Raw genomic sequence first — 15,107 nt, forward strand, 5'->3', positions numbered from 1 at the left:
TTCATCAGCATTTGATTTGTATTAAGTTTCACAAATTTGCTGAAGTAATAGTGATGCCAATATTTTACCGCTGTGGTTTGTACATCTACATGTAAGAGTTTTATCTTAGCTCAATACTGGTAAGTTTTTAGCAAATGCATGGCATTTAAAATCCCAAAAGTATCTTACTTTATTCATGTTTGATTTTTTTTTTTTCATGAAACATCTGCCATTCTGTAGTTTTGCTTTAATTCTTTTAGAGTTAATTTGAACATAAAGGTGGAATGCAAATTTAATGCTTTTCTGGTCTCTGATGATGATATGAAATCTTTGAATATCACTATCTGTTGCTATTTTTGAATCTTTCTTTTAGATCCTTGTGAGGGCAGTCACAGGGTGGCCAAGATTCCCTGATTTTACTGGAATGCTCTCCCAGAAAAGTTCACTATTTTATCACGCCCCAAACAATCTATTGATAGGCATGTATCACATAAAAGTTTCTCCCTGATAGCCTTTTAGACCCTCCCTGAGTTCATGTGTGAATGTTAGCAGCCTTGTTGGAATGTCATTAGGCGTTTTCACATCAGCCCGATGTTTCGAAATAGTGCGCTATTTTCTGACTTGGGAAATTAAAAAATATCTCGAGCTTGGATTTTTATCGGGCTGATGTGAAAACGCCTATTGACTCTACCATTCCCCTCTTTTCCCTCATGCCCCCCCCCCCCCCTCTTTAGTTTTAATTTGGGGGGGGGGGGACTGACAATAACAACAACAAAGCAACAATCAGCTGTCTTGGCACCATAGAAGCATGACAATCACACCTGAATACTTTCATATGGTATGCCAGCCAGTTGTTAGAGACATTTTAGTAAAGTCAGTAGAAAAATGTGTCCTATAGTAGTAGTAGGCCTAGATATTGCAGAATAGGTCCATGGTACTAGTATATGGCAAGTTGTCTGTGTGCTTATGCCTGTGTTTGTTCGTCTGTGTGTGTGTGTGTGTGCATGAAATGACTGACCGAAAAAACAAAAACAAATCAATTTTGTTTAGGTATTTATTTTTGTGTGAAATCTCCCCTACCCTCACCAAGTTAGGGAAATATTCCTAAAGTTGTCAAATCGAACTTGTTGAAATAAACGGGGATGACACTCTAACATGCCTCCCTTTAAAGTTGAATGTTGATTATAGTGTTATTTGCTTGCTGATATTGTATCCTCCTTCAACCTTGCCAGAGTCTGTTGCTCTTTTAACCCCTTCTTTTGGTTCAAATTTTGCCTGGCTGCACCAGCTCGTAATACAATCAACAGTCACCCCTGGTGACCCCATGCTCACCACCCCTGCTGGTTGGGGCAACTTTCCTTGTGGTAGCAGAATGTGTATATCCTTCCTCAGCCCCTCAACGAATTCTGAAGTAAGCATTGTCTGGGAAGATAGCAGGGAAAAGAAAGAAACTGAGAGGGGGTGGGGGGGGGGGGGGGGGTAAAAGGAAAGAAATATCTTTGGATATTGACCCTATTTCCCCCTGTACTGAAGTGGTTGGTTATCAAGTTTCTGATTTGCTCTTTTGACCCACTAGCCTTTGTTCCAGTCTGCTGTATGCAGATCTGCATAGTTTGAAACGGGCTGGCAATCTTTGAATACAGCTTGTTTACCCACCCTGCCAAGTTGGCATAGTGCTTATGTGCCTGCGATAAAACAAGTTTGTTATCTTTGTCATTTTTACGTGGCTGAGCAGAAACAATGCTGGTTATTTGCTGGCAGGTCAATGTGATATCATTTCAGCAGTGGCTGGCATGCTGCTCAGCTCAACATGTTATGTTTTTTTTTTCTTTTCACCCTTTCTTTAAAACACTGACAAGTTGGCAATATCTTGATATGGGCGCTATTTACAAATCTCTCAAGAGTCGTGCATTAATCATTAGCAGCTGCTAGCCTGTTATTTGCCAGGGTGTTGACAAAAGAGAGGAGAGAGAAGAGAAAGAGAAGAGGAGAAAAAGCTAGGGGGAAGAGGTGAAGAAAAAAGCTGGCAAGAGCTGGTGCGCCTGGATCCCTCTGCAAATCTTGGTAATGATATGTCAACAGATGCTGTGAATCATGATGATGAGAGTCAAACTTTTGACTTCTCTACCCCATCAGGGCTTCTTAAGCCTTACCCCCCCCCCCCTTCCTCTCTTTGCTGCCTTCATTGCCAAAGCCAAGGTGGGAGGGGGGGGGGGGTTGAACGTGATGCTTCCTATTTTGGCAAAAGGAAGCTAGTGACGAATGTCCAAATCCTAGTCCGTGCATTTTTTTTTTCTAGATTGGATCTGGCATGCTGTAGATGAATGCCAAGTATTGAGCAGAAACACTTGTTCCACAGAAAGTCAAGATGTTGTAATATTTCACCAGTGTGGATGGAAGTGACAAGTTACATTTTGCTCATTTATACTCGTATGAAATGACACTTGCTTCCTTTTGGCAGAGTAGAGCTGAATGGTTTGGGGGTGGAGAGAGAAAGGGACACGGGAGAGGGACATTCTTTATTGCACATCGTTTTGTCCTCCTGGTGCGACCACATATTTACCTTCTATGCACCATGCAAGAATCTCACAGACCTGCTGCTGTCTAAGCTGTTAATTTCGGGAGGGTTTAATGTTCACAAATTTCGCAAATCACAGTAGGACCGCTAATTTAACAACACACAAAAATGTCACCATACGCTAGGGTAATAGCCCATTTACAATAATGGCCTCAAAGTCAATTCGTGAAAACATCTCACGAAAATGTCTAACATCATTCACAAAAATATCGGTGTGTGAAAATAACTGCTTATACAGTGGTTTAAATCCTCTTCTAAACATTTGCAGAATGCAATAATGCCAGTTTCGGGTTCCACTGTGCAGGAAAAGGTCAGTTGTACCAACAGGGCATATTGGTTTTTAAATTCACAGAGAGTAAGTAAGCATCAGTGATGTAATGATCATTCATGTAATTCTGATAGATGATGTTTGCCAGCACATCCACCTAACAACAAAAGTAGTATGCATTTGGCAATATCAATAGAAAAAAAAAAAAGATTGTTAAAAACAATGAAATGTATGTTTTCCCCAAGTGTTGAATTGATGCACCATTCTTGTCACCTTATCTACGCAAGTTCATCCTTTGTTTACATAATGACTGAATGAATTCCATAAACTGGTTAATCGGAGAAGCTTACACATTTTGTCACTTTGTAAATGAGTGAAGCATCTAACCAGCTGAGAAAAAAAAAGAAAAAAGAGAGAGCTCATTTGTACCCATGTGCACATGAGCTAACTCCAAACTGGCTTATTATTTCTCATTTGCTTTGTTTCTTTAATGTATGATAAAGAATAACTTGCAGTCACAAAGCATCTCGACTATAGAGGTCAGAGAAAGGTGAAAGACAGTGTTGGGACTTGTGACTGCCAAGGAACCCACCACCCTACCCCACCCTTATTTGTGTCCTATCAGGGCAAAATTGAGGTAGAACATATTTTGTATTCTAATCTCATACCTTACTGCTGTTTGTTACCAATCACCCTATAGATTTAAAGGAGAATGAAAAACCAAATATATATATGCCCTATGGATTGAGTGAATGCAGCAATATTAGTAGAACACATCGGTGAAGATTGAGGAGAATTGGACAATCCTTTCGGTAAAGTCATGAATTTTTAAAGTTTTGATGCTGCCATCTAGATGAGGAGACTACGAGTTTGTGAATTCACCGCAGGACAAGGATAGAAAGAGAATATAAAGAGAGTTCAACACATTATTCTAGCATAATGAAAGAGCATTTGATTTACCTCTTTCAGAAAGCAGGGGAAATAGTATTCTTAGTATGTGTAGTACCTAAGTAGTGTAGGGAATGTTAACTTTTCTTTGACAACAAAAATACTTTAGGAAACCTTCAAACGACCATTTTTTTTTTCTTTGGCAGAACTCTCTTTACATTTCTTTTTCTTTTTTTGTATATTTGGCTGACAATGATGTCACGAGCTGGTATAGTCTCTTGAATCTCAACCAGTAATGATAGCAGCACTAAAACTTAAATAATTCTGAATGGACTGTCCGATTTTCCTCAAACTTCATTGATGTGTTCTACTACTGTGTTCTACTACTATTGCTGCATTCACACTCCACATGTTTATTTGGTTTTCACTTCCCTTTAAGCCCATGGCCCTTTTTGAGAACTAAGGGATCATACACCAGTCTCAGTTGTGTTAGTCTACACACATGTGTAATGCTTCCTTTTCCTGCCTTTTTAACTGAACGAGCTGAGCTGTACGTGACCTTGTGCTGTGGAAAAGGACACCACTAGGTCTTTGCTCACAGCCCAGAGACATGGTAAAGGCCGACTTGGCTGGCTGGCTGGCTGGCGAGTATTGACACACAAGTGCCATTACTGCACGGTGTTGAGGCTTGAGGTGTGTATGAAGCCAGATAGTGTGTCTCTGTGTGTCCAAGTGTGTGTGTTTGTGTGTGTGCATCTGTGTGTTACCTAATGCAGTAGCTATGTAGCGTTGTGTAGTGCCAAGGCCCTTGCGCACTTCGTCGTCATTGGCAAAGGGTGAATACTCTCTCAGCACGCTCAAAAAGTCTGGGAGAACTCCATGGGCGCCTGGTGAAGTTTGGGTTCTCTTGCCACGCATCGTGCTGTATCTTCAAACTCAAGAGGAAAAAACGACAAACTAGAGTAATTACACTCCATTGTCGCCCCGCGTCTCTTGCCTACTTGTGAGGGACCATATATCTTGGACTACTTCTTCAGTGTGAAAGGCAAGTTGGAATGACCTGCCATGTGTCTGTCCGGGAATGTGATCGTGACCCCGCAGTCCACCACGACCACACAGTGATGGACGGGGACTGTTTGCTGCCTTGCCGCGATGTTCAGTCATGCCTATGTTAGCTGTAAGTATTTCCGCGTACGGGGATGGCGTGTGTTCAGCCTAGCTAGTTTTTGCCCCATTGATTGGTGGCTGCTGTTTCGAAGGCCTATTCAGAGTGTTTGGTATTGTACAAAGTGCCTCTTTCAGTCGATTATTGACTGGACATGTCTTTGTGTGGCACGTTAGAAGCCATTGTGTGAGAGTGAGCTAAGGTGAGGGAAGGGAATGATTGTAGACTGCATGTGGTTCCACTATCACTTTCACTGTGATGCAGGGTCAGTGGACCTCATGAACGGCCCAACAACTGAAGGACTTTGGAGGAAGCAATGCTTGACAAAAGGGGAGGGGTGGGACTCAAGAGTAACAAAGGACCAAGGGCTAAGAAATCCCTTTCACTGTGTTCAAGAAGTTGGATTAGACTATGTCTGCCATATGCCGGGATCATGTCTGCCTTATTCAGCAGGGGCTCTATGCATTGATGAATGGGACAGGGTGATTAATAAGGAAATCCATGGCTGCTTGCGTTCAGTGAGCTGTGTGTTGGATGTCTGCGTGCTATGTAAGCTCAGTGTGTGTATGTGAGTCTGTGTGTGTCTGTGTGTCTGTGCACTGGCAGTGCATGAGGGTGAGAGCTAGCAGGAGGCCTGTTTACTTGTATGTGTGAGAAAAGAGAGAGTGAGAGAAAAGCCAGAGAGGTGTGTGATTGGGGGAAGCAATTAGGTCGCTAGCCTTCTTTCCATCGCATTACAAGTCTGCAGAGTGCTGGCCCAAGGAAGTAGCCAATAACTGGTTTATTCCTTTCACTGTGTGCAAACTGGAATTGGTTCATTATTATGGCTGCCTCGTCGATGATAACTGCGAAGCTGTACTCTCAATCTTGTGCCTCTCCGCTGAGCTAGTCGTGTGCCTCGCAGCAGCACTGCATCTTCCTGCCTGCCTCAGATTTCCAGCCGAGGACTTGTACTAGTCAGGAATCCATGTTCTTCTTTTTTTCCCCCTTCTCTCTCTCTCTCCGCCATTGCTCTGCGCGTTGGATTGCTTGATAGCTCCTCATAAATGGATATATATGTTGCGCTCGCTGTTTGTGCCATGCCGTGTATGTGCAAGTAAGGGAGGGATACATTCGACCATGTGATTACATTTGTGTATGTGCACTTGTATCCGATGCTAGTCATTGCCACAAGAAGGAAACATATGAGCCTGTGTAGGTAAGTGGATTAGTTGTATTTTACTGTTCTGAAGGTGACTGACTCTAGGACTTCAATTATTTGCTTTGTTGGTAACTGACTTGTCTCCCCCCCCCCCCCCTCCCCCTTTTAAATTTCATTCCAGGAATTCCATGACTGGACAGTTGCAGTATTACTTAGTCTTTGTGTACAAATGCAGACTTCCTATATTACTTGGCAAACAGACATGTTTTATAGAGGGCACATTGATAACAGTGTGACATATGTGTATTTCCCCCCTTTTTTTCAGGAGGTGGGGGAGGGACATTTTTATTGTAGTAGCATTCAGTGAAATACATCAATCCCTTCCCCCCTCCCCCTCCAGATTTGGATTCACAGCATGTGTGTGCTGACAGAGTCAGACAGTAGCTCATTAAGAATTGTATACGAATGATAGCAAGTGATCAGTTGTCATACATAATGATCTAACAAATGGCATTACCCCGCATCACTACACTAGCTGCATTTTTTCAAGTGGGAAATTTGGTATGAACATGTGTGTATGTCCAAGAGTAGACTTAGCATTACTTAGTAACATTAGGTAACTGGTACACTTCTTTGTGGCAGATATGATATGCTTACAGCTGTTGATCATAGGGAACTTTCCAGCTGGCAAGTCTGTGGAATAAAAGCAATCATTGTGTCACAAAAAAAGGAAGAAAAATCAATCTTATGGTTAGCAGGCATTCTAAGAATAGGTATAGTGCTTTACAGAATCTTTTTCTTTACCGAGGGAGCAGAGTTGAACGTACCCACCAAATTAATCAATATTTTGCAAACATGGCAAGGTCATAGACATGCAGATATAGGATCATCAGTTCTAAGAAACCTGTCTTCCAGGCGAAGATATTCCTGGTCTTTTGTCAGCGGGGATACAGCTGGAAATTTTTAGAAGAACCGCTTTGACTCCTTTCAGAAGAAAGAAATGATCAGATGAATGATGATTACCTTAAAGACAAGAGGCTAGCATGCCTCCTTGTGAGTGACTGGCATGGCATGTCCTTGGTGTGGTATTAGTCTAACATAATAGTAGGCTGATACACAAGGGAAGGTCACCCAGTTTCTGCGCTGTCTTGTGGTTGAATGACAGCCAATAGGATTTGTATTTCAATGCGGAACAGAAGAAAGGGGTGCTTAATCCACACTTTTTTTGTCACTGGGTCGGAATGTTCAGCTAGCGTGAAGCTATTTCAAACAGAAAAGGGGGGGGGGTTACAAGAAGCTGTAAAGAATTTTAACAGGAGTGATATGATGGTCTGGAGGTAGGCAGCATGGTGTTATATTTTTCCTTCCTTTATTTTGCATCCTGGTTTGATTCTGTCTGTTGTAGTACAGGGAAGGGTTTTGAATCTGAGGTGATCCCTGAGTGGTACTGTGGAAAGCATGTGGCTAGCTGTGGCTTCCATTTCGTACAAACAAGCGGACCTGTCTGGCAGCCCGCCAAGTGGGAAGTGTCTGCCTTTTTTTTTCCCCCATCTCTCTTTTTCTCTTTCGCTGGTATGGGTCAGAGCGAGAACTGAGCCAGAAGGTGGGCTGGGAACCCCCAACTGAGCTTTCCAGAGAGATGCCCGTGGAGACAAGATTGCCTAGTCCACAGACTTCACACTTTTCTCCTCCCAGTAACCGTAAATTTCCTCCTGGAGAAATCCGACTGACAAATCCCTGGCGTGTACTGTCTTGTCTGACTTGACTCCTATTATTAGATATCCAGGACTCGTCTGCGCTGGTAGGAAAAACTGTGGAGTTTATAATCCTGAGTCATGTTTAATGGAGAGAGGGCTAGTGTCTTGGCCAAGGATGAAGGTGGTCTTGGAAGTTTAAGTTGAGGTGTCATCTGAGCCCCTGAATGGTCATGAGGAGAAGTGTTTCTGCAGTAAACTGTAGGCCTATTTGTATACTAAGATAAATGGGTAGTCACATATTTCCAATCTAAACACAAGGAGGGTCATCACATAGGCTAATTCAATAGCCAAGGCTGCACATTAACCCATTTTCTGTTTTTTCTATTGGTCCCACCTGTCTGTTTGGCCAGTAGGTACAAATTGTACCCAGTCTTTCCATTTTTTTACTGGTCCATTCTTGAAAAAGTTTCGAGTCCGACTGTGATTTTTACTAGTCCTGGACTGTTGGACCAGTGCCAGTGTGCACCATTGCAATAGCCACTGTCAGTTCATCTGGGAAAGACCTATTCATGTTTAGAGTGTTAGGTCACTCAATGACTGGTGTATATCAGCGCATAATGGATGGATTTTGTTATGAATCATTGATGTGTCACCCTGACGACGATAGCTATGAATGATTAGTTCATGGTTGTCGTGCGCTATAAACTGTCCTTGTGCCTGATTGATTTACTGTAGTAGGTGTGCATTGACGATGCACATTGCATAAATCATTAGTCAATTGCTGGGGGTGGGAGCTGAGCAGTTCTTTGTTGCCAGGTTGGCATGATTAACCTCTGGTATGCAGAATTATTTTCACAGCCTTCTGAGCAGAACATGCTCAGTGTCCCCTATGAATGTCTGCTATAAATGAAGGGCTCTTTCAATTCATCTGCTTCACATCACCCACAGCCTCCACTCAACCTAATTATAAGTGATGAAGGACCATTCAAGTTTTATGTTCCCGATCCGTGATGCAAGACTCACAATGATTAGACTGCAATGGCACAGTGATATGGTTCAGTTAACTCTCCGTAGTAAAGCTTTCACTAGATTTCTCTGCAAAATGAATCTGAGGAGTCAGTGTTTACCATGATGTGATGGTTTATATGCACACATTTTAATCAAAGTACTAATTGTGCAAAACACCAAACTTCTCAGATAGACTGGTATACAGATGAGCGACATGTTAATTACTTATTAATTCTAGAGCAGAAAATAATCGTAACCCTTTTTCATGGCTGATCCAAACAGGAAAATGCCAATATCTACCAAAATAACAATAATAATTCAGCATTTTCACTAGAAATTCATATGCTGCATCAAATAATAACTTCAGATAGGCCCTATATCTTCAAAAGTTTAAGGGGTTTGGTGGTATAAAATATGGGAGATATTGTGGAGGTGAATTTTTTGGAGGTTTTTTTTTTCAATTCCTTCGCTGTGCACAGTGCTTTGATCAAATTGATGGCCATTACAAATTCAAAAGCTTTTATGACCTTATCGCTGAGTTAATTGCACCATATCGCTAAATAGTAGTAGGGAATGGGGAGTAGGGAGCTTTTTCTCTTTCTTAGAAATTTCTGCCGCCCACTCTTCAAGCCCTTGTTCCTTCTCCAGAGAGGATGCAATATCTGCTTGGCATCTCTCTGACAAGTGGTAGAATACTAAGTGTTTGCAGCTCACTGTGGAGAATTACTCAGCTTACGCTGTGCAGTGGCCTAAATTACATTCACCTCGTACAGAGCACATCTGTAGGAAATCTAGTAAAACCATGAGGATTTAGCCACTGGCAGGCAGGATGGATGGATTTCGCAGAAAGCACACTTGTTACTTCTGTAATATTTAGTCAACTGCCTACTCATCACTTAGGTCCCCCCCCCCCCCCTCTAAAAAAAAAGAAAAAAAAAGTACCATTATGTTACTTTTAAGGTCATGCTGCAATAGGCCAACCTCCATGATACCTTACATCGAGAGGCTATACCAACATTGTAAGGTACACACTCTCAATATGCCGCCGTCCTTTCTCTTTCTGACACATGCACTCTCACACGCTCATGTGTGCACACATCCTAACAAACTTTAGCCACAGGAAATGTGTTCATTGCCAGATTATTGAGTAATCAGGGGTGAAAATCACCTATTCCCGCATGAGCCAAGCCGGTAGGTGAAATTGAAACCTACAATGTAGGGTCTACCTGACAACAGATAGTAGTGCTTGTAGTCCGATGGAGGGAGGTGGATCATGAGTACCTTTCTAATAAAAATCGTACGATGAACTTGTCAGTGACTGTGGCATTGAACTGTGCCTGTATGGTAGGCCCTATAGATATGGAAGAAAATGACAATAGTATGAAGAGAAGCACAACATGAGACTGCCCATGTATGCAGATATGATAAATCCTTGATGTCAAGTTGTTTAGTCAAATGATGTACAAAGAATAGTTCTGTCAAACAAAGTGGTGGCAGAACCGCTTGAAATGTTTTCTAATGAATACCTCAAAACCACATCCAGCACTGTATTCAACACTTTTGAGGGTATGTTTGCATGTTGGATTTCCCAGTGATGATTAAACATAGTGTGTTAGCGAGTAGTCGCAGTTAATTATGCAGTGAACACTGCAGGTACACACACATGTAGGTGGTGTTTTTGCCCTTGGCAGCTAGTGCACTGGTTCCGACGGCAGTGACAAGTGTGCAGAGAATGACAAGTATAGAAAATTTAGTAGAAGAGAGGAAAATAACAGACTTAAAATCTGAAAACAACAAGGCCATGGGAGGATGGGAGGGTATTTAATGGAATATTTAGTACTGTTCCTATCATTCTCCTACCCCCCCCCCCCCTTTCCTTCCTCTTTAGCTGTGACGGGACTACCCAACTAGGCCATTTGTGACCCAGATCTCCCCGATTATATCACCTGCTGGAAACGATGCCAAATGCATTTGTAATCCCCTTATCGCTCCTTCCAGCGCCCCATGCCATTTCACACCACCATGCTTCTCCTTCTTTGCGGCGTAGACTGAAAACCCTCCCTAGGGCTAATGGGCACAGCGGCTTCACTGGGCCATGATGGATGTAGCAGGTCCATTGGGCAGTGCAAGCAAGGGATTTGGGGACTTTTTCTGCTTTTTTTTTTCTTTTAAAGCACAATGCATTTCATGCAGAAGAATGGAGTAAGCAGAGAAGGGATACTGTACATGTTTGTATTAGTTACGTTCAGACGGTAGGCCCTAACCTCGAGGTTAGGAAACCTCGAGGTCCTAACCTCGAGGTTTAGCTCTTGCCCCCTAACTACGACGTGTGTCCACACGACGAATCGTAACCTCGAGGTTACGAAACTTCGAGGTTAAGCTTCTGCCCCCCCCCCGTAACTACGAGTGGGTCCCACTCGATGTTAAAACCACAAAACCGGAAGTTTAAGCCCACATTGCTAACAAGGCGTCTATTTATTCTTTACTCCAACCCTGTCGGACTCGCTTACAGGTACTCTTTTTCTCTGTCATGATATGCAGAGATAGCACTGCACTGATGACTTTATGCCTTTATGAAGATATTCGTCGAAAACATTTCTTTTTTAGCGTCGGAGAAGAATATAGAATACAGTAGCGAGTTCGACATGTTCAGTTTCAGAGATCAAGCGCATGGGAAGAAAAGATGATGTTGTTGTGTCGTGCGTCATAGGTTTTTCACGTGTAGTGTATTTGTGGTGTACGTTTGGGAGGTTGACCCGGAAGCAGAGGGAAATTGTGGGGGGGCTGGAGTTTACGGCGAGGTCACTCTTAACTTCGAGTTCGTTGTTTTTTGTGTCCACACGGTGCTTAACTACGAGTGGGGACCCCCCGCGGCTCGTGGTTAGAGCGCTAACCATAAGATTTCTCGTGGCTCGAAACATCGAGCAAACCTCGAGGTTTGCTAACTACGAGTGCGTCTTCACGGTCCCTAACTACAAGCTCTAACCTCGAAGTTTCCTAACTTCGAGGTTAAGGGCTCCCGTCTGAACGTAACTATTTATTTGTTGCTTTGTTCCCCCCCCCCCCCCCCTTCAAATGTTATTTTGCTGTGATGTACACTGGCAGAGTTCAGTTTGAAGGTAATTGCTAAACCAGTGCTGGTGATTGACTGTTCCCCCTCCACCCTCCCCCACTTCCCATGTTTTCTGTTCTCAGTGTATAGTGGTACCTTTGCCACTGTAGTTCAGAGTGCATTTACAGACCTTGTTTGCCTGTCTCGGGGGAAAGAGTCATTTATGTTGAGCTATGGTGTCATATACCTGAACAGTGATCAACTTCCATGGATCTGGGTTATGCATTCAGCGTTTCCCCTCAATGCACAGTATACATGAATGATTTTCCATGGAGTCATTAATTTTCCTGTTGTGCCTCTATTTTGTTGTTCTGTTCTGTTGTGCCAGTTACCCTTTGTCCTTTTCCCTGCCTTACTTCATGTACCTGACTTCAACCTTTGCTCAAGGATTTCATTTTGTTCCTCCTCTACTCACCTGCATTTTTCATTTACCAGCACATCTGCTTCTGATGGGGAACTCATTCAGACGCCCTTGCATCGTCAGTCTAGTATCAATTACTTATAATATTTGATCCAGGCATATTGTGGTGTTATGCACAAATTAGAGGGAGACCTGATAGCCATATGATGGAAAAGATTGCCGATAATAACTGCCTATCATTAGCCATTGATTGAGACCCAGGGTTTTCTTTTCGACCTTGACCTGTCTACTGTGATAAGCCAGTGTTGCATTTTATTTGCATTCCTTGTGGCACCATATGCCCACATTTCCCCCTCTGCTTATCTTGTTGCCTACATTGTGATTCCCCAACTCTGATGATAAAGATTGCAGAAATTGACCTTTGAATTGGCGTTGTTGGGGGGGGGGGAAAGGAGGGAGAGAGCAAGGGGCTCTGGTATTTCTCCACATTGTCTGCCCAATGTTGACCCAGCGCACACTCCTGATTACAAAGGTTGCAGATTCACAATTCCTGGGGTTAGCCCCTTTGACCTTCCACTGCTGTGTGGTTGCACAGCACACATCAGAGCTGGAGTTTGCCCTGTCAACAGTGTTTGCCTTTGCCTTGGCTAAGTGCAAAAGAAGTCCTGTGTGCAGATCAAAAAACAACATTTGTGTATATTCCTTTGTTATTTTGGACATGTGCTCTGTGTGTTCGTGCTGAATGACGAAAGTGATACTCCCCTGGAGTGGGTGTGCCGTATGTGTTCTGAGTGATGGGCTGTAGATAGACTCATGTTTGAAATTGGCAGTGCTGTGTGCATGTGTCTGAATGAATATGATTAAAGAACAATGTTGCTACTGATGATTTCACATGAAACTTGCTGGGAATAATATGGTGGATATGTATCCTGGTATATGAGTGTTAAACATCACTTGGGAGCTCATGGTTTCATGTGGCCATATGGAGAACTGTAGTACTTTTTCTTTTCATGGAAATGAGAAAGTGGCACAGGCCCAAGGATACGTTTCTATCTGTATGCAAATCTATCCTTATGAACATTTTGAGTTTCCAAAACCTTCCCCACTGTACTTAGTAGATTATATGAGCCAGGATAAAGGACAAAATACTGATTTAAGTGCTCGAGGTATAAGGCAAATACTCTTTCTATTTGTCACATAGTGAGTGGAAGAAGATATCGTTGATACAGTTTAGTTGCATTCCTTATCTGCACTCTAATCTGGGTGCCTGCCAAGTATTCTAAATAGGCGTGTCTTCATCAGCCCGAAGTTCAAACTAGCGGGACATTTTGCGGTCTTAGAAAATAGCCCGATACAGCGAATGTGCGTCTTCATCAGCTCGAACAGCCTGCTTCGGGAAATTAGTCCGAAAATTGACGCATGCGCACTTTGCAATATTACTCTGCCTGGCTCGCGGTTCGAAAATGGATTTCCCCGCTCATAATCTCCTATATCACCGTATGTACGATTCTACAACCAGGGAGGTGAGCAGTACAGCAAATTCTCTCCAAAGGGATATTAATAACGCTACTCTTTCTTCTGTCCAGTGAGGCATCTTATATGAAATTACTACGAATTGCAATGTTTAAACAAATCCAAAATGCACACAATCTGCAAGAATTTTCAGCTAAGGTAGAGTGGACCAGAAGAAGAAGTTTACAAAAAACAGCTAGCATGCACGGCACTGAGTTTTAATAGGGAGGTGAGAGAAATCACCTCCCTGGTTTTAAAGATGACAACAACAGTAGGCCTATAGTACACACATGTGATCCTTGAATACACCGAGCGTGTAATGTACTATACACCGAGCGTGTAATGTACTATACACAATCACTAGCTGCTTGTACATGCGCTTTCCATTGCCAGCTGGCTAACCAGAAGCGTGGAGGGATCGAGAAAATTTCGGGCTGATGGAGACGCACCCCCAAGATAGCGCGCTATTTCACGAATTAGCGCTCTAGTTGACGAACTAGACCAAGATTTTGGGGGAAATTTTCCCGATCAAATAGCGCGCTATCTGCGTCTTCACTACACAGATAGCGCGCTATTTTGACATCGGACTAGTTTGGTAACCGCAAGATAGCGCGCTATTTTGAAACTTCGGGCTGATGAAGACACGCCTAATGAGCTTAACCTCTCAAACACTGGTGTGCACTGTCATATAATATGTAGGCTTACATATTTGATATGTTTACATAGCATTATGCTCATGAATATTGAAGATGCCCTGTTACACATGGTGGATATATATTTTGGTGATTAGTCGACCTAATTTTAGAGATTCGTTCCCCATCTCTTTATGGGTCATGCACATATAAGGATATTGGGTCATTTGTTCCGTCTTCAATCACAATGCCACACAAGACCAGAGGAAATGTGTTGAGTATAAGTTGGGTGCTCATGTGCTGGATGATAACTCTGTCATATTTGCCCAGGGCAGTCTGTTTGCAATCATCACAAGTCATTGACTTGCAATAATTCCTGCTTTGACCACTTACGTTACTCCATGTTATTATTGTCTGTGAGTCATGATGCTCAGTTTGAGTACAAGCAAAAACGGAAAAGAAGAGTCACTTCCTCATTCAGTTGTCATCTCATTTGTCTTCTGTTTTTGCCACAGTTGTGAACTCTCTACTGAAGGGAGAGAATGTTGGAATAACTCGACGCAACAATCGGAACACAAGTAATCCAGCGGTCACCACACAAGCTTCCTCGGTAAGTAGGCCTATACAATATCTTATATCTGCCACTTTTCCTTTATTGACATGAAATGAAAATTCATAAGTTTTGTCCTTGACATTCAGCCATTTGTGGTCTTGTAAAAACCAAGCAACTGTAATTTTTTAGTGGGAAAGGGGTTTTAGATGGTAG

The 15,107-nt window shown here is 42.7% G+C and overlaps 1 protein-coding gene across 3 annotated transcripts in view; it reads left to right on the forward strand.

Annotated features, from left to right (window-relative positions):
* LOC139731554 (probable JmjC domain-containing histone demethylation protein 2C) overlaps window positions 1-15,107 on the forward strand; it is a 177,068-nt gene that overhangs the window by 120,994 nt on the left and 40,967 nt on the right. For 2 of the 3 annotated variants that reach the window (XM_071642438.1, XM_071642440.1), the window contains exon 6: window positions 14,857-14,951. In XM_071642438.1, coding sequence (XP_071498539.1) covers window positions 14,857-14,951 — 95 coding nt within the window. Of the gene's footprint in view, window positions 1-4,052; window positions 4,891-14,856; window positions 14,952-15,107 lie in introns of those variants that run through there. The other variant, XM_071642439.1, reaches the window with a different exon arrangement.

The sequence above is a fragment of the Diadema antillarum genome, unplaced genomic scaffold, assembly GCF_040938485.1.
Source record: "Diadema antillarum isolate AM-2024a unplaced genomic scaffold, OU_Dant_1.0 seq00000378_RagTag, whole genome shotgun sequence".
Classification (NCBI taxonomy): Eukaryota; Metazoa; Echinodermata; class Echinoidea; order Diadematoida; family Diadematidae; genus Diadema; species Diadema antillarum.